At 39.1% G+C, this 19,229-nt stretch overlaps 1 protein-coding gene across 5 annotated transcripts in view; it reads right to left on the bottom strand.

Moving 5' to 3' along the window:
• Positions 1-19,229, bottom strand: part of diaph2 (diaphanous-related formin 2) — a 632,555-nt gene that overhangs the window by 259,859 nt on the left and 353,467 nt on the right. For all 5 annotated transcript variants that reach the window (XM_059651484.1, XM_059651487.1, XM_059651485.1 and 2 more), the window contains 3 exons: positions 8,721-8,819; positions 7,761-7,855; positions 5,692-5,793 (listed from right to left, as the gene is read on the bottom strand). In XM_059651484.1, coding sequence (XP_059507467.1) covers positions 5,692-5,793; positions 7,761-7,855; positions 8,721-8,819 — 296 coding nt within the window. The remainder of the gene's footprint in view (positions 1-5,691; positions 5,794-7,760; positions 7,856-8,720; positions 8,820-19,229) is intronic.

Raw genomic sequence — 19,229 nt, 5'->3', positions numbered from 1 at the left:
CCCAGAATTTCTGTGTCTGCGGCTCATTTTGTCTCCCAATGTTCAACACACAAATGTGGTTGCAGTTTCTCCAAAGCAGAGATTTTCACATCCTTCCCTTTGACGAGTCAAGTAGCTTAATTACTGGAACAAAAGCAAAGTTGCTGGAGAAGCTCAGCAGGTCTGGCAACATCTGTGGAGGAGAAAACAGAGTTAATGTTTTGGGTCCGGCGACCCTTCCTCAGAACTTAATTACTGGAATTTTCCACTTCAGCTGGCTTTTCCTAGGGAGGGTGTTATCAACTGCACTCAGATTACTTTGTGGCCATCCTATCACCAACCTGAAGACTTTGTCAACTGAAAAGGTTTCCGCTCCAGTGGCATTCAAGTTATGTGTAACCATCAATTCCACATTTTACAGGTCTGCATGAGATATGCAGGAAATTGCCACGCCCCTCCTATACTAGAGAAGGGGTAGCACAGCAGCCCAGTGGTTAGCACCTGGGTTCGTTTCTACCCTTGGGCAACTCTCTGTGAGGAGTTTGCACAGTCTCTCCGTGTCTGTGTATGTTTCCTACAAGTCCAAAGATGTGCAGGTTAGGTGGATTAGCTATGCTAAATTGCTCATAGTGTTCAGGGGTGTGTAGATTAGATGGGTTATAGGGGGATGGGTCTGGGTGGGATGTTCTAAGGGTTTGTGTGGACTAGTTGGGCCAAAGAACTTGTAACTGCACTGTAAACATTCTAAGAACTCTCAGTATCCTGCTTCCTTCCAAGGTACTTGGATTACATAAGGATGACTGTAAAGAGATAAGGGATACCCCTCCAATAATGGCTCAGATCACTTTTACAAGGCCCCCTACTCATACAGAATGAAGATTTAATGCTGGTCATGTATCCACCATGGTCAAAATGGAACAGGCCACAAACGTTTTGAAGATGTGGTGTAGATATCTGGATTGTTTCAGCAGGGCTGCAATATAGGCAAGAAAATGTGTCCCATATTGTAATGGGATGCCGTGCCCTTCACAACTGGAGCTGACAAAGAGGGCATGTCCTAGATGAAGATGAAATGGGGAACTGAGAACAATTATTTGAGGATGAAACTGAAGCTGAAGATCAGTACACTAAACAGGAGACTGTCCAAGAGTACACAACAGAACAGTACATCACAGGGCTCAAAAGGCTAGACACAACCTTGTGGTGTCCCATTTCCAGGATGAACAATGAATTTGAACATGTTTTGTTGTTTGTAATTCTGATTATCTCACAAACAGCCAATGTTTAGTTCAAAGGGCACGTGGGCCTTGTTATCTTTTACAGTCTTTGTTATTTTGTGCTGCTAAACAAGTGTTTTCTTTAATCCACGTGAGGACATACGTGGTATCTGCTGTGTGAAACCACTTTCAAGTAATGAAAGTGTCATTAGGGAAAACGCAGTTACTGGGGCAGTCCACTCATTGTATGGCGTTAAGGTCAGGTAACTCGTATGGCATCCGTCAGGCTATAGATATCCAACTATTGAGTAATAAAGACCTTCATTGGAGCCATCAGATTTGACCCGAATCCTGAGAGAGATCCATTTGACTTTCAATGTTTCCGAGACTGCATAGTCTGTTAAGTTGTCTTGAAATACTTGAATATCCCCTACGAAAACAGAAGCCAAGCACCTCGGGATTATCCTGAGAAGTTTCTGAGGTCCTGCCTGTTATTCCTTCTCCCTAAGGGTTCTTACAGGTACTATCCTGGCACTTGGACAGAAAAGGTCAAATGAAGTAAGGTTAAGATTCCTTGTGCCTCTCTTAGCTTGTGGCTGACGCTCAGCACCCACAGATAAAGTGATGGAATCCAAGTCACTAAATAAATCCGACAGACACTGAGCACCCTGCTACATTTGGCTCTGCATGGTGGTTACCAAACTGCCTGTGGATCAGCCAGGCACATGTATGCTATTGAGTCAGTACACGTGTACAGAATGTTGGTAGGCTCCTCCATCTTTCAATTCGGTTTATTGCGTGCCTCTGGCAAATACACTGGATGTTTCGGTGCCAGTCTTCATAGTTTGACCAAGGCAATGAGGGTCAAGAACAGGGGCATGTCTTCTGCATGGACTGAGGAGCTGCCCGGTCTCCATCAGTCCTCTAAGTGTCAGAGATTGGGGCCATTTATCCCTTGACCATATGTAGTCAGCATGTAGTCACCAGCCTCTGCTCCCAAGTTTAATCTAGAAAGAGGATCCATTGAAATGAAAGTCTTCAAAGTAGTGGAAGGTGCAGAAAAGTTTTATCAGAACATCTTCTAAGTCTTCACTAGCTTCCTCTTCAGAGGCTGAAGTAGAATTAAGGATCTACAATGCTGGTCTCTTTTCAGCGGAGGTTCCCTTAGTGCTTACGTAAGGTAAGTATTTGTAAGATTTTGACAAAAGCCTCTTCAGGTTAAAAGTGAATTAACACTGGTAGAAGAGCAGCGCTGCACAAGGAAGCTGAATGGATTAATTGCCACTTTCTCTCCAAACCCAACAAACAGTCCTGCTCTTCTCTGGCTAAATTCTGAATTTTCTTCTTGACGGGAGTCAGCAGCACAATGTCTACCACTTACTCGCCCCTTTGCCATCAGTCTCAGACCTCTTGGCACAGTTATTGGCCAGTTTTTCCTGAAATGAAACAAAGGGATGGACCGAGTATGATGGATTGTTTATGACAGAGTCAAGATGCTAGGTCAGTCCGTGGTCATGCATAAGCAGGAAAGATGTGGTATGTCTTAAGTGAGTGAGCGGGTGGGAGGTATGAGGCAGGTGAGAGCCATTGAGTGGATATGATGCATGCAACACCACAATTGTACTCCATAAGCTTTGATGAGATATGTGTGCTGTGGCAGAGTGAAAGCTGGCACTGAGTGTGTGAGGGAGCAGAGAAAAGACTGCAAGTGAACACTGATGACCTTTTTACACTGTTTGGTGACCCTTTTGACTTCAGACACAGAAGTTACCCATGCTGTGTTTGCTGGCATGGTCTCCTTCAGCAGTCAACAGGAAAAAGGGTCGTGTTCCCATCCACCAGCATCTCCGGTTTTGTGTCTTAGAAGCAGGGAGATAGCCTGTCTTCCCTCTGTGATATTTTCTGCATCAGGCACTGCAATTTGACAAGTCAGTCTTAGCTGAATGAATCCAAAGGCAAGAGCTGCACTGTAGAACTTTAACTAAGGTGCCTGACGTAAGTAAATTGGAAGGTCTCACTAGTAATCATGCATATCTGCCTCATTCATTGCACAATTCCTGGGGAAATGCACATGAATATAATTAATGAAGTGAAAAGTGGAAGACAGAGGGCAAATTTGCTCCAGGCCATAGCGACTGGGTCCTATAAAACTAACTCACAAACACACTTTCACTGCAAATGGGCAAGTTCAGCCCATTGTGTTGTATTCAAGCCTAACTAAATATTCTTCACTTACATGTAACAAGACAGGGAAAGTGAATGGTTCTGAATTCCTTTGTTCAAACTACTCGAACTCTGACTGTGGATTCTGCAAAATACTTCAACAGGAAACTTCAGCTTCCTGTGTGAGTGTTTTTTAAGTAATAACTTTGTTCATTTGTGTGAGGTCTGACAACATTGAAAAAAAAATTGAAACGTCACTTGAAAGCTGATCCACTGTAATAATCTGAGGAGAAAGTTTGAAAATTTGGAAATTTGAAACACTGAAATTCAATGCCACAAGCACGATCATAAATAGACAGTAGCTCTGAAAAAAAAGATCGTGTGTGCAAAATAGAATCAGTGAAGCAAAATCAAATTAAATATACTTTCATTCACTCAGAGGTAGCAAGAACTGCAGGCGCTGTGGTCAGAGACAGCAGCGTGGAGCTGGAAGAACACAGCAGGCCAGGCAGCATCAGAGGAGCAGGAAAGTTGACATTTTGGGTCAGGGCCCTTCTTCAGAAACAGGGAGGGGAAAGTCAGCTGGAAAATAAATAGGGGGGAGTGGCGCTGGGGAAAGGTAGGTGGGATGGTGATAGGTGAATGCAGGTAGGGAGTGGTTAGGATTGGTCAACAGGATGGGTGGAGCAGATAGGTGGGAGAGAAGATGGACAGGTTGTATTAGTTCAAAGAAGTGGGAGGGAGGATGTGTGGGGCTGGGGAAAGGTAGATGGGGTGGTGATAGGTTGGATGCAGGTAGGGAGTAGTCGGGATTGGTTGGTGCGAAGGGTAGGGCAGATTGGTGGGGAAGAAGATGGACAGATTGTGTCAGATCAAGGAGGCGGGCATGAGAGGGTTGTTTGGATGTGGAATGAGGCCGGGGGTGGGAGATTTTAGAACTGGTGACTTGTTTAGGCCAATAGGCCTGACACGAAACATCAACTGTCCTGCTCCTCTGATGCTGCCCGACCTGCTGTGTTCCTGCAGCTCCACACTGTGTTGCCTACTTTCAGCTCACCTACAGATTTAATATTTGCATTGTACAATACAGTAACTGAAAATATAATAAGACATGACAGGAAAATCCAGTTACTGATTGTTTTGAGAATCACATACATGAAGTCAGCAACATCCTGAAACTACTTTTTTTAAACTAGAAAATTACTTTGGAAATCTGTGCTAAACTGACCACTTGATCAAAAGGGATTTTTGTAAGGAATAAATATTCTCCAGCCAGAGCTACAATGACTGCCATTTTTCTGTCATTTGGAACAATGATGCTTCGGGCAGCATTTGCAGTGAAAATATATCTTACTTCACTCAGTGTGCTGTCTAACCAATTCTGCAAAAGTGAACAGGGAAAAATAGAGTAAATTGAGATGGAACATACATGACTTAAGGTTGAAGCTCTTTTCCACAAGAAAACTAAATCAGGAGAAAACTGGAATTGGAAATTTGGAACAAACTACCAAAGGGGAAAATCACAAGGCCAAGAGATCATAAGAGTGTGTGAAGAGAGAGATAAAACTGAGCATTTATAAAAAATACAATATTTAACCAGTGCGAGTGACAGATTATGGCCATTTCACTTTCAAAATACACCTTACAGATCTGTTTTGAGTACTTTTATCATTTAGATATTCCTAAGGACTTTCTGTATAGTGAGACTGATGGAGCCAGACAACCGGTCAGGCAGTCAAAGCTAAAGTTCACTGATGCTTCATAGTGTGATATGTGGCTCAAAATACTGCATATTGCATCTGAGGGTAATTAGTTAAAGAGAGGGGAAAATGGCAAGACTTTTTTTTCTTAATTGGTGGTACCATCACAATGATCAGTGACTACAGTAGCTTGGCAACACAAGCCAATATCAAAAGCAACAACTTATAACGATACTATGTAACTTCACACGCAGCACCTGTGGCAGACCTCACCTCTCAAGGACTGGCCTCTTTAGCCATCAGCAAATGTGTGTCATGTGAAGACAGTCCAACTGAACTGGCCATCACCATTTACAATGGAAGGCTACAGGAACTAAGATATTGCAAGTGAAATGTATTTATCATATACCATATACCCAACAGATTTACAGTTGATATTTTAACATCAATACATTTAGCATTGTTGATATTTCAATCACTGAGAAGAATGCAAATCATAAGCTCTGATATACGGAATGTTGCAAGGTATGCTAACAGTCAAAGAAAAAAAAATCACGTTATTGAAAGGTGTTCACTTTGCCTTGTTCTGCAACAATAATATACTCTCTAATGTCCTTTATAAGCCTACTTACCACCACTCCAAACTGCTCAGGTTCACATAGGTCATCATATTCATCTTTAAATTGGGATAAAGTATTGAGCTCCTTTTGTTCTGGTAAATATCTCACCAAGTTCTATAAAAGTAGAAACAGACAGAGAGAAACACAAGTTCAGGAGCTGTTTGGTAAAGAGTTTTTGGAATCTGTGATAAAAGAAAAATATCAGTGCTAGAGAACACAACACTACTGACTTCTGAAGATTGGTAATCCAGTTATGTTGTATGGATTCAGAAGCTCTACAAAGTGACTCGGACATGATACCAACATTTGTGGAGGATGTCGCTGCTCCTCACCGTTGAGTGTGCAAAAATTTTTGTACTCTGTACTTTTTGTTACCTGGATTAAGTTTAGCATTTGCTAAAATTGCAGCAAGTTCTGTGTGAATACTGACAGACATAATTAACAATTTAACTCCAAGTGTGTGTAACCATTTGCCTAGAAAATCAAGCATATAAAAGACGGTTGTCTAAACTGGCATCTAAAACAGTATACTTCTGTGAATGTTTCCTCTCTCCCTTCACATACAAACCTGGTGATTTTCCCACCTGTTCACCAGATAAATATCTGTTTAAAATGATATTTCTGTGAAAAACAATATTAATTCAAAATGCGGAACAATCACAATTCGTGAGTGCTAGAACTGACTGCAGGAAACAATAAAGTCATGTCATCATTCTTTAAACTGACTTGCAAAACCAAACCTCGAGGACACAGAATCTGATGTCCTCTTATGCTAAGCCAGTCAAATAGTTAAGGAGTTGAATGGTGAACTCTGAAGCTAATGAACTGAAGTTCTAGTTCTGCCTATCACTCAAACTTCATTGTTGTCATTGGGCAAGTTTCAGTAGTTCTCATGTTGGCTGAATGACTGAGAATGAAATAGTAGTAAGTCCTTCCACATAAACAACGGAATAATGAGCCAACTGGTAATAGTAATTAGAGTGCAAAGGCACCAATTGTGAAGATGCTTAAAATATAAGCCAATACAATCTATCTTTCCAGGTGAAAGTACAATAAACTACAGAGGCGAGGAAAATGTTTTGAAGGATAAATTGATTTCCATGATGTCAAAGATCAAAATTTTGTAGATAAAGCTAATTTACATTACGTAACTTTATTTTGTATTTTGTTCCCTAAATATTGGATATCACTTGTAGTTACATTTAGGAAAGGTAACCTACTCAGTAAATATTATATATTCACTGAATTTTTCAGCCTGGATTACTGGTAAGTGAAGATTTTATTTGCTTTAATGTTTGGTTTATAAACATGCACTACAAAATTCCTTCACTATTTTGTTCGCAGAACAATATCAACTGTTAGCCCTGTAACATTTTAAGTTATTAAAATAAATTATAGCACCTGTAGGCACCTTCAACATCACATGATATTTAACCTCCACAAATAAATAGGTGGACTTTTTAGATCCACCGTTTGAACATTTACAGGTGCCAAAAACAGATCTTTTCCAACTGAAATACAAGGACCGTTTTGCAACTTGTAAATACCAGATGGTGCACATTTTATCTATGTAAGACAATTCTGTTTTTTGAAGCATGAGGGGGATACTTTCAGTGACACCAAGTTAAAGAGAGACTGCCTGAGGATTGGTTGAGTTGCAGTTTGTTACATAACTCGAAGTGCAGGTCAGCCCGAGACATCAGCAGCTTGTAAACTGAAAACATTTCTCTACCCCACTGTACTGATTAACACAATGTGTTAAACATTTAGTTTTTAAAGATATGAATTGTGAGGAAACCAAATATTTGACTCATTCATGGAATAATCTCACTGAAAACAATTCTTCAGATGAGGTCAAAGAAACTCAGGTAACTTTGAGGAAGAAGATTGAGCATTTCTGGCATGATGCCTGTCTGTGTTTACACCCCAGTGTATTGATCTTCCTTTTCTGTCACAATGAATTGATACTCTATTCTGTGAAATGCACTTGGCAAATAAGAGGGATATTATATTTTGAAAAACTGCTGCAAAGCAAAAGGCAATGATTACTGCTGTGAAAAGAAAATTACCTCAAAGCTTACCTGAATCATGGGCTCACTGAGCTTCTCCTCATCCACTTCTAAAATGATATGCTTGATTTCTTCATAAGCTATGCGATAAGAACCCAGGAAAATTGCTACACGAAACAAAAAAAATCATTGTCGCTTCAATAAAAGATGTGGATTTTCAATTTATAAGGCAGCAGGCTGGATATTATGGGCTTTTGCCAGTGTGTTTTTGCCTGGACACATTAAATAGGGCAGCTACCCAGACCTGGACCTTCTAATGCAACTCCAAAACTGACAGCCTGTCCATCACACAGAAATAAATAATTGAAAGGTCAATTGAATTTGCTATCCTGCCCATGTTATAAAATTGTTGATGTGGATGGAAAAGTGGGAGTGGGTAGCACTTTTTCTCCCCCAAAAGCTTTTAAAATGGCTTTAAAACAGATCTATTTTTGGAGAGTGCCTTTTGTCCATTTGGAGCAGGTACGCTAAGATTCTACATCACTTCTATTCCACCGACCAATATGTCAAAACCAACATCCACACCACATAACCTGCCGCCACCACCACCACTCTGTCCCCTGCACCCCACCATAATTTTCAGTCTAATACATTTACAAATCACAGGTTTGCATATATGATTAAACACAACTTGAAAACGTAGAGAATAATGGGTACGTTCACAGCATAACAGAGTTACGGTGTGAATTAACAGCATTTTCAGGTTTATTAAAAACTTTCAGCAATTATAATTTTAATTTATCTCAGTATATCTAATGATTTTGCTCCAGATATTCTCTCATCTATCTGTTCAGAGAAGTTGTTACACACCTCTGGAGCAGGACAGACTTGAATCCAGGCCTCCTGGTTCACAGACAGGGGTACTCCCAATGAGACACATCAGCCCCTCACTGATTTTGTGCCATACCTACTCTGATCAAATATATTATACACTGGGCAACTATATTATACGCTATGTAATGAAACACTTACACAAATTCTGAGCTGTTTTAGGGTCCAATATCTTCAGTTCTTTTACTTTTTTCTTGGGAACAGACCTTTTTTCCTCTGTTTGAACATCATCTTTTTTGACTATTATTTAAAAAAAAGTCACAATATTAGTGAATTAAAAAGGCAAGAGCTGAAGGATCTGAGCAGGTCTGGCAGTATCTTTGGAGACAGAAATTGAGTTAATGTTTCAAATCCAAAGACTCTTCCTCGGAACTCCAAGGTGTTAAATACTTATGCTGTAACAAATTATTGGCAAATTGATTAAATACATAACAGCAGATATATTTAGATGTTTAAGAGAAGTTGCATACAAAATCACATAACCAAAGAAAGTGGCATCGAAATATTTGAGCAAGATGCATCATGACAGCTTGTGCATTAGTGGGACCTGTGATGTTAACTGTTGGATTTGTGTGTAGATACATGTTTTAACATTATTCATTGATGGTTTGTCTGGGGGTCTAAAGTTATTAGCTTGCATGCATTTCAGTATCCGTGCTGCTTTCTTTTAAAAGCAGGTTTTGAGGCATGCCTTCACAGCAAATGGGATTGACTGCATTACACATGGACTTTTATTCATTACACGTTGTTTTGTGACCCAACAAGATAAATAATTGGGCTTCCAGGGCTGCTAGAGATTTACAAACTTGTTTCTTTAAGCTGAAGGGAAATACCCATTGTATGGAAGGAAGCATTCTTTCAAAATTGAGAGGTTGGAGCAGTCCTGTGAAACTCTTGGAAAAGCATGAGCTGCATTGTGGGTGCTGTAACATTCAGCTTATGACACAAAAGCAATACTTTTTAAATATATAAAGCAGTGATTTGGGATTAATAGCATCATACTTTTATTGTGCAAACTGGAAGATTGGATGGAATCTTATAATACCCTGAATAATGTGGGCCTACCAAGAAACCTGAAGAATTGCGTGAGGACTTCAGTGACGCTTTTCTCAACGTTGGGAGCAAAGTGCTACATTTTCTATCAGAGCTCGGAGAACTGAGACATGATTCTCACACAGGTAAAGGTAGGTGCATTTTTATAAGGAGTACTGATGGTTATCACTCTTCTTAACATGTAGATTTTTTAAAAAATCATGCACCAGATAGAAACCAGGCCCTGAGAACTCCTGAAATGATTGCTAATTTCCTTCAGTTCAGGGCTGTGTCTTCAACTACCTTAGCTTGGAAATCTGGGATTCCTTCCCTAGAACTGTTCACTTGGCAAGCTTTCTCTTCCTTTGTCATAAAATCCTTGTAATCTAGTTCAATTATCAGTCCTTATTTGGCTAGATGACTAATTTTATTTGATCATGTTGCTGTGAAATGCCATGGCGTGGTTTACTATATTAAAGATATCTCATAAACATTAAGTTGTAGTTGTATGGTTACTTTATTTTTTTCAGTCAGCAGCAGCGTGTTGAAATCTCCATTTTTAAGAGAGGACAAAACAGGCCAGGAAGAAAAAAAATTAAATTGCCTATCTTTAAATCCGTAACCATCAGAAATTATATCAACTTGTCACACTGAAGAAACAGCCTTGGGGCTTCGACTGAAGGCAGCTGGGAGGCCGAAGACAGAATGCATTACAGTGCTATCCTTAATGTTTAGAGGATTGAAAACAATGGCAACGTAACATAAAACAGATATTACTGAATAATTATGGCATAAACAAGGCAGAACGGCAGCAATATTTTGATATAAAATGCAAATTGATACATAGCAGGAAATTGTGCAGTCACAAGAAATTTCAAAGTTTGAAACCACAACCTTGGCACGTTCATACTGCACATTATAAAATAAAAAAAAATTTCAAAGAAAAAAAGAATGAGCCCCTACTTCTACCCATTAAAATTCACTGCACTTTTTGTCCATATCTACTTGTTACAACTGCTCTTCAGTACATTAGCTGCAGAAGCTAACTGCAGTTAAAATCTTAACAGATAAACTTTCTATAAATGCTCAAGTAGAGCAAGCAGTCTTCTTTTGAAAAACATGCAATTACCTGTTCAAGGCACATCTTGCAGACATTCTCATAGCTCCTTGTCTCAAGCTATCAAATGCATTTTCACAATGGTTGAAATACAATAGTAAAAAGAGAGGATGGTGAAAGGCGAGCTTTAATCTTAAGTCAAGGGCAGACACATCTTGGCAGCACTTCCATGTTAATCATGAAACTATTCTTCAGATTCTTATAACTTTCAAAAGTTCTGCTTCACAAGTACAAACACAATAATGGGCATTCCACAACACAAATAACTGCATCAACTGCTGATTCATTTCAAAGCATATTTCCTTTTTGTCTGAGGCAGCAATCATGAAGCAATCTTTTAAACAAGCTCTAGCAATAGTATCTGCTACTTATATTCAAATTAATTTCCAAAGTCCTTTTTTAAACACATGCCTATTTCCAGCACTTCCTAGTTAGGTACATAGAGTCATACAGTGTAGAAACAGAGCCTTCGGTCCAACCAGTCCATGCTGACCATAAACCCAAATTAAACTAGTGTAACCTGCCTGCAGTTGGCTCATATCCTTCCAAATAATTAGAACATAGAACATTACAGCACAGTACAGGCCCTTCGGCCCTCGATGTTGTGCCGATCTGTCATACCTAACTCAAGCCCATCTAACCTACACTATTCCATGTACGTCCATATGCTTGTCCAACGACGACTTAAGTGTACCTAAGGTTGGCGAATCTACTACCGTTGCAGGCAAAGCGTTCCATTCCCTTACTACTCTCTGAGTAAAGAAACTACCTCTGACATCTGTCCTATATCTTTCACCCCTCGTGCTCACCGTCACCATCCTAAGAAAAAGGCTCTCCCTATCCATCCTATCTAACCCTCTGATTATTTTATATGTTTCAATTAAGTCACCTCTCAACCTTCTTCTCTCTAATGAAAACCGCCTCAAGTCCCTCAGCCTTTCCTCGTAAGACCTTCCCTCCATACCAGGCAACATCCTAGTAAATCTCCTCTGCACCCTTTCCAAAGCTTCCACATCCTTCTTATAATGCGGTGACCAGAACTGTACGCAATACTCCAAGTGCGGCCGCACCAGAGTTTTGTACAGCTTCACCATAACCTTTTGGTTCCGGAACTCAATCCCTCTATTAATAAAAGCTAAAACACTGTATGCCTTCTTAACAGCCCTGTCAACCTGGGTGGCAACTTTCAAGGATCTGTGTACATGGACACCGAGATCTCTCTGCTCATCTAGACTGCTAAGAATCTTACCATTAGCCCTGTAAAGTTCAGTCTTCATCTTTAGTATACAGGGACTGGTCATCGCCAACATCCACATGTGAAGCCTAGCTACATGCTCTTATTTATGTACTTATCCAAATGTCTTTTAAACATTGTAACTGTACCCTCATCCACCACTTCCTCTGGAAATTTGTTCTCTTGTACCACACTCTGTGCAAAAAACTTTTTTTCTCCTCCCACCTGAAAAATATAATCCCTAGTCTTGAAATCCCCCATACTAGGGAAATAAAAACACCTGCCATTCACCTTACTTGTACCCTGCAAGATTTTATAAATCTCTATAACGTCACCCCTCCATCTCCTACACTACAGTGAAAACAGTCCCAGCCTATCCAGCCTCTCCTTATAACTCAACCCTTCATTACTGGTAACATCCTAATAAATCTCTTTTGACCCATTTCAAGCTTGATAAAATCCTTCCTATAACTGGGTGATCAGAACTAGACACAGTATTCCAGAAGAGGCCTCACAAGTGACCTGTACAACCTTAGCATGGTATCCTAACTCCTATACTCAAAGGTCTGAGCACTTAAGGCAAGCCTGCTAAACGCCTTCTTAACCACCCCGTCTACATGCAACGTAAACTTCAAAAAATTATGAGCCTCAACATCTAGGTCTCTCTGTTCTACAACACTACCCAAGGCTCTACTTTTAATTGTATAAGTCTTGCCCTTGTTTGTTTTTCCAAAATGCAACGGCTTACATTTATCGAAATTAAACTTCATCAGCCACTCTTCAGTCCATTGACCCAACTGATCAAGATCTCTTTATAATCTTAGATAAACAAGGAAAATAGGGTAAAAGGTAAAATTGTAGAGAAATAGTGACAAATATTAAATACGATATGGATAGACTTTGAATAAATATCAGTTTTTGCATAGCAGCTACAAAAAAGCATAGAAAATCATGAACTAAAACAGTGAGAGGAGCAAAAAATAATGATCTCTAGGGAAGTTTTTTCTTTATTCATTGATGGAATGTGAGCATCGCTGGCTGGACCAGCATTTATTGTCCATCCCTAGTTGCCCAGAGGGCAGTTAAGAGTCAACCACATTGCTGTGAGTCTGGAGTGACGTGTAGTCCAGACCAGATAAGGATGGCATATTTCCTTCCCTAAACAAAATCAGTGAACTAGGTTTTTTCCTGAGAATCGGCAATGGATTTGTGGTCATCATTTGGCTCTTAAGTAGTACTTGGGAAATTAATGGGGCTCAAGATTGACAAGTAACCAGGACCTGATGGCCTACGTCATAGAGTTTTAAAGAAAATGACTACAGAGATAGTACTAGTTGCAACCTTCCAAAATTCCACAGATTCTCAAAAAATCTAAATGAATCAGAAAACCACAAATGTAACACTACCATCACGAAAGACAACGTCAGAAAATAAGGAGCTGTGGGCCAATTAGTCCAGTGACTATCATTGAGGGAATGCTAGAATCCATTGTTAATGAGGTAGAAATTGAACATTTTAAAAATCATAATACTATCAGCTAGAGTGAGCATGATCTCATGGAAAGGAAAATGTGTTTAAAAATTTTAAGAAATTTTGAGGATGTAACAATCAAGGCAAATAAAGTGGAACCGTTAGGCATAGTGTATTTGGACTTTCTCAAGATATTTCATAAGGTTTCACATAAAAGGTTGCTGGACAAGAGTTCATGATTTTGGGTGTGCTATGTTAGCATGGATAGATTAACAAGAGACAGAGTTACGATAAATGGGTTGTTTCCAGGTTGGCAAACTACTGAAGTGCCATGGGAATTAGTGCAATCTATATTGATGACTTGAATTGCATTACAGCCAAATCTACAGTTGACACAAACATCGGTAGGAAAAAATAGTTTAAGAAAATGTAAACAGCCTGTAACAGAATTGAGCTCAGATAAGTTGGCTGATTGAGCATAATATGGGGAACTTTGAGGTTTTCAATTTTTCTTCAGGAGGAGTACAAAAGCAGAGTATTATTTAAATATAAAACGACTGCAGAATGCTCCAGTAAAGACGGATTTGGCTGTTCGGTGAGTCAGACCCCAGATTGTAAATCGGTTCCATTCGTGAGTCTGTTGAAAATCATATTGGAATGGGTTCAAGAGTAAGCTTTCACTAATTGGACGTTCATAAATTGGGGTCCCCTGCATGTGAATCACAAATCGTTTGCAAGTTGAGTACTACAAATAGAATGTTAACCTTGGTTGAAAGTGAGATGGAGTATAAAAGTACAGTGATCTTGTTAAGCTGCAAAGGGCATTGGTGAAGGAACCCTTGAAGTACAGTATACACTTTTGTCACCTAGGAAGGGTATATCTGCAATGCAAGCAGTTCAGAGAAGGATCATCAGGTTGACCACTGAATGCAAGTGTTTCTTTTATGATGAAAGGTTGTGCAATTTGTATCTACACTAGTTGAATAAAAATATAATCTTATGAAAGCAGAGATAACAGGAACTGCAGATACTGGAGAATCTGAGATAACAAGGTGTGGAGCTGGATGAACACAGCAGGCTAAGCAAAATCTTGGGAGCATGAAAGCTGATGTTTAGGGCCTAGACCTTGAAAGGTGAATATTTCCACTTATGGTGAAGTCTCGCACTGTGGGTGAGTGCGGGGTAACAGTTTAAAGATGAGAGGTTACCCATTTAACGCTGCAATAAGTAAGAATTTCTTCTCTCAGAGGACCATTAGCTTGGAAATTCTGTGCTAACAACAGTGGAGATTGGATAGATTAAGCCGGATCTTTGAACAGGGAAAGTGGGCAAAGGAAGCAAGTGGTATTCAGATCTCAGATATCTTTATGATATTGAATAATGGAATAGGCTCAAGTGGATCAAATTGTTTGCTCCTGCTAATATTTCTTATGATCTTCAGAAATAATCAATTTTATCAAACAAAGGAATTACAGAAATGAATCCCGTGGGCTTTTTTTGTTAAACTTTAGTCGATAATGTTAAATGGCCACATTGTATCTGTTACCCATTATACATCTTTTGTGATTTACCTTCACTTCGAAGTCAGTTTAAACCCATCAGTGTCAGATCAGTGCTTGGCATGGCTGTAAAGCAGATCATTGCAACTGAAGGAAAAACTGGATAAATATTTGAAAGAGTTGCAAGAGGGCAATGCAAAGACACTAGACGAGAATTTTTGTTTGGATTGTCCCAAAAAACTAGTACAGCCATAATGGGCTGAATGACCTCTTGCCATGCTATGGGTTTTTAAGGCCAATAGATTTAACTCATGAATGTGTAATTTGTAGCCATTAACACCACTTTGACTGAAATTAACAAACCACAGAGGAGAACATGGATTTAAATCGCACTAAGTGACCAAATTGTTCAAATTTAACAATAAAAAAAATTCTCAAGTCATTGAAAGACCCATGAATCACTTAGATGACTGAAGGAAATTATCACTGGCTGGAACAGCCATTTTCTCCATCCCTGGGCCTTAACATAAAGTGATCACCGTCTCATCGATATGCTATTTATCAGCAATATTATTCAAATAATGCAAAATTTCCAGATATGGGCCAAGGAATTTGGGACTTGAGGTGCTTAACTACTCTGTTTTATTTACCTTTAATGCCATTATTTAAGCATTCTCAACAATGAAGTGGTCAAAATGAATCCAAATGACCAATGTGCTGTACAGTCACAATGTGAAACCCCAATTTCTATACTCCATACACTGACCAACGAAGGCAAGCTCATCAAAAAAAAACCCTGCTTCACTACCCTGTCTACCTGTGACTCAACTTGCAAGGAACTATGAACATGCATCTCAAGTTCTTTTTGTTTGGCTACACTCCCCAGGACCCAACAATTAAATATTTGCGTCCTGCACTTATTTGTCTTACCAAAATGCGACATCTCAATTTATCTAAATTAAACTCCACTTCCCAATATTGGGCCCATTTGCCCATCTTATCGAGATCCCATCGAATTCTGACATAGCCTTCTTCACTGTATCACCAATTCTGGTGTCATCTACAAACTTAATAACTATTCCTCCTTTATTCACATCCACATTGTTTATATAAATGACAAAAAGCACTGGACCTAGCACTGAACTTTGTGCTACATCACTGGTCACAGGCCTCCAGTTTGAAAGGCAACCTTCCATCACACCCTGTCTCCTACCTTCAAGGCAATTTTGAATCCAGTTGGCTAGCTCTCCCTGAGGTCCATATGATCTACATATGACCCTGAGGTCTATATGCTCACCAATCTACCCTATGTAACCTTGTCAAACTTGCTGAAGCTCACACAATGTCCACCACTCTAATTTCACCTATCATCTCTGTCACTTCTTCAACAACTCAATCAAATCAGTGAGACACGATTTCCCACGCACAAACCCATGTTGACTAACCCTATTCAGTCCTTACCTTTCCAAATGCACTTAAATCCTGTCTCTCAGGATAGCCTCCAACAACTTACCCACTACTGATGTTAGGCTCACCAGCCTATAGTTCCCTGGCTTCTCCTTACCACCTTCTTAAATAATGGCACCACATCAGTCACCCTGCAATCTTCCAGCAACTCACACATGGCTATCAATGATACAAATATCTCAGTAAGGGACCATTTAGTGGTTACTTGTGATATGATAGAAAAAAGGTATACCTGCCTATTCAAAATAAAATTAATTTTCCTGAATCTAAACAGTTTTGGACATGGAAGGGAAACAAACTATTATAACATGGGATGGGTGGGGTTAGGGTTGGGGCACACAGAGAACGCAGTTTCTTTTTAGTATACAGTAGAATTGCTTTCTCCAGAGTAATTACCAACTAACCAAATTAGTAAGCATAGCAATGAGAAAGACACTTACATCTAATTTGATCTTCCCAAAAGTACTTCAAGCAAATGAAAAAGACAGGCACAGAATTAGTTCATGCTAAGCCTTCACTGCTGTAATTTTAATTCCATTGCAACAATATCCGGAAGTCCAAGGAGCACAGCACGTTTCAGTCACTTCTTGCAAACTGAATGGCATGTGACTATTCTTAGAGACAAGTTATCATTAGTTGTAGCTAGCTGTGTAAATTACATGCAAAATAAATGCCAGCATAATGTTCACTCAGATCTGTATAGTACTGGTACATTAGTTTCAGCTGTGAAGGTGTCCAGACAACCTAACACATTTATTATGGCATTAGATTATGTGAACATGAAAATATTGATCTTTTCAAGCACATCTGAGGGTATCACATATTACATGTTATTTATTAATTCCTGAATTCAGCTTTGAACACTTAACAAATGGACTTTTCCACTTTCCTCCTCACTACTTCAAGTAATATGCGTTATTTCAAAATATCTTTTCCTGTGTGTTCATCTCCTGTTACTTTCTGACTGGTGGAAGAGATGACATTTATAAGGTGCTCAACAAGGATTCGGAATGGTTTCTCCTGCAGAGGGTAGCACCTCTTTCTTAAAAGTGGTAAAGGTGCAACTGAAAATATGTTACACTCAGGGTGAACGGAAATAACCTAAGAAAATATGAATGGTGCACATCAAACAAGTGACTTTTTAAAGAAACAATGTTAGTCCGGATTAAGAAAGCTTTTTTTTATTTAAAAAGGAGCAGAGAGAAATCTATTTATGAAGTATGGAAAACATTTTCTTCATCAGTGTAACTATGAAATTAAGCATTTTTTGATCTATGCAAGGATAGAGGATAGTGCAAAAGAACTGCCAAATTACATTTCAAAATGTTAGCATCCCAGCGCTTAAATAATTACTTGCAAATATTCTTAAACAATGATCATGTCCTTAGGTTGTTTCACCTCTAAGATCATCAGGAGGAAGAACTGTATCATGCAAGCTGTTAAACATCAATGTGAGAAAGTGAAAGGAAATACTTAGCTAGCAATATCTTGGTGCTTCAGCGTCAAACTACCGAAGGGATTTGACTTGAGAAAAGGAATTCAGTAAAAGCTCTTGAAGACATAGTCATGTTGTTCACTTAACACAGACAATTTCCGTACATACAATTTAAATGCTAATGAATATGATGACGACTGCAGCCTCTGGCTCTCATTCTATTTCCTAGATTTTTGAAATCAAACTGATGGAAGATACTAGTAAATTCTAGCATGCAGTGCTACTGCAAAATAAGGTAACTAATCAAAGACATAAGCCGAGGTATTACAATGATCTAGCGCATCTTATGATGAGAATTGTGCAATAATTGAAAGGCAAATGTGCATAAAAGCCACAGAACATACATTTATATAGTTTTCAATGGATCTGACACCACATGGCTGAGAAATATTTGCCAGAAAAATGTCATCATACTGTATGATTAAATAAGAATCATGCCAGACTATGTTTCAGGAATCAGTAGATTAGGAATAGGAACCAGGAATTTAAGAAGAGTTAACAAAGCATCAATTCAAAAATCGTAACACAAAAAAACTACAGTACTAGTAAATTTGACATCTTTAATAGAAATACATTTGGAATGCTTCTGAAGAAGAAAAATAGCTCTGATTAATAAGAGAAATGCAACATGGCATTACATGGAAGGCCTGAATTCAGCAAAAGGAAGAAACCTATGAAACAGACAAACCCACTATGACCCATTCAAAACTTCCAGAAGGCTTCGGTACCAGGTATCAAGCAAAATAAAAACATGCATTTACATAATACAAGTCTCTGCACTTGATGAAGGAGCAGCACTCTGAAAGCTTGTAATTTCAAGTAAACCTGTTGGAGGATGACCTGGTGTCATGTGTCTTCTGGGCTTTGTCCACACAGGTCCAACACTGGCATCTCCACACCATAATACATTTACCATACTAAAGTCTAACCTCTACTCTTATTATTTCTCATCTTCATCCTGTCCCTTAACATTATCCAAAAAAAACCAGCTTTGGTTTCCATCTTTGGCAAACAGTACCCAATTCAACCTCATATCACATCTCTGGACCTGTCCACTGTCGAAACTGTCAGACTACTCACCTAACCTACAGTACTCATGATCAGTATACTAGAAAGACCAAAGCCATTATGCCGCCTCCCCACCACCATCTCAGTTTCTCAGCCACTAATACCATTCGCCTCCTGACAAATATTTGAGTGTATCCAGACTTTTCACCGCTCATGTCAATTTTGTAGTTTAAGTAAATAATTAGCAAATTATGTTAATCAAAGATATATTTGAGACATTTTTGTAAGAATGTAAAGGAAGTTATGTATTACTTGGAAGGTTGACCGA

Source organism: Stegostoma tigrinum, chromosome 15 (genome assembly GCF_030684315.1).
Source record: "Stegostoma tigrinum isolate sSteTig4 chromosome 15, sSteTig4.hap1, whole genome shotgun sequence".
Classification (NCBI taxonomy): domain Eukaryota; kingdom Metazoa; phylum Chordata; class Chondrichthyes; order Orectolobiformes; family Stegostomatidae; genus Stegostoma; species Stegostoma tigrinum.
The sequence above is the reverse complement of the archived record's forward strand: the minus strand, read 5'-3'. Positions and strand labels throughout refer to the sequence as shown.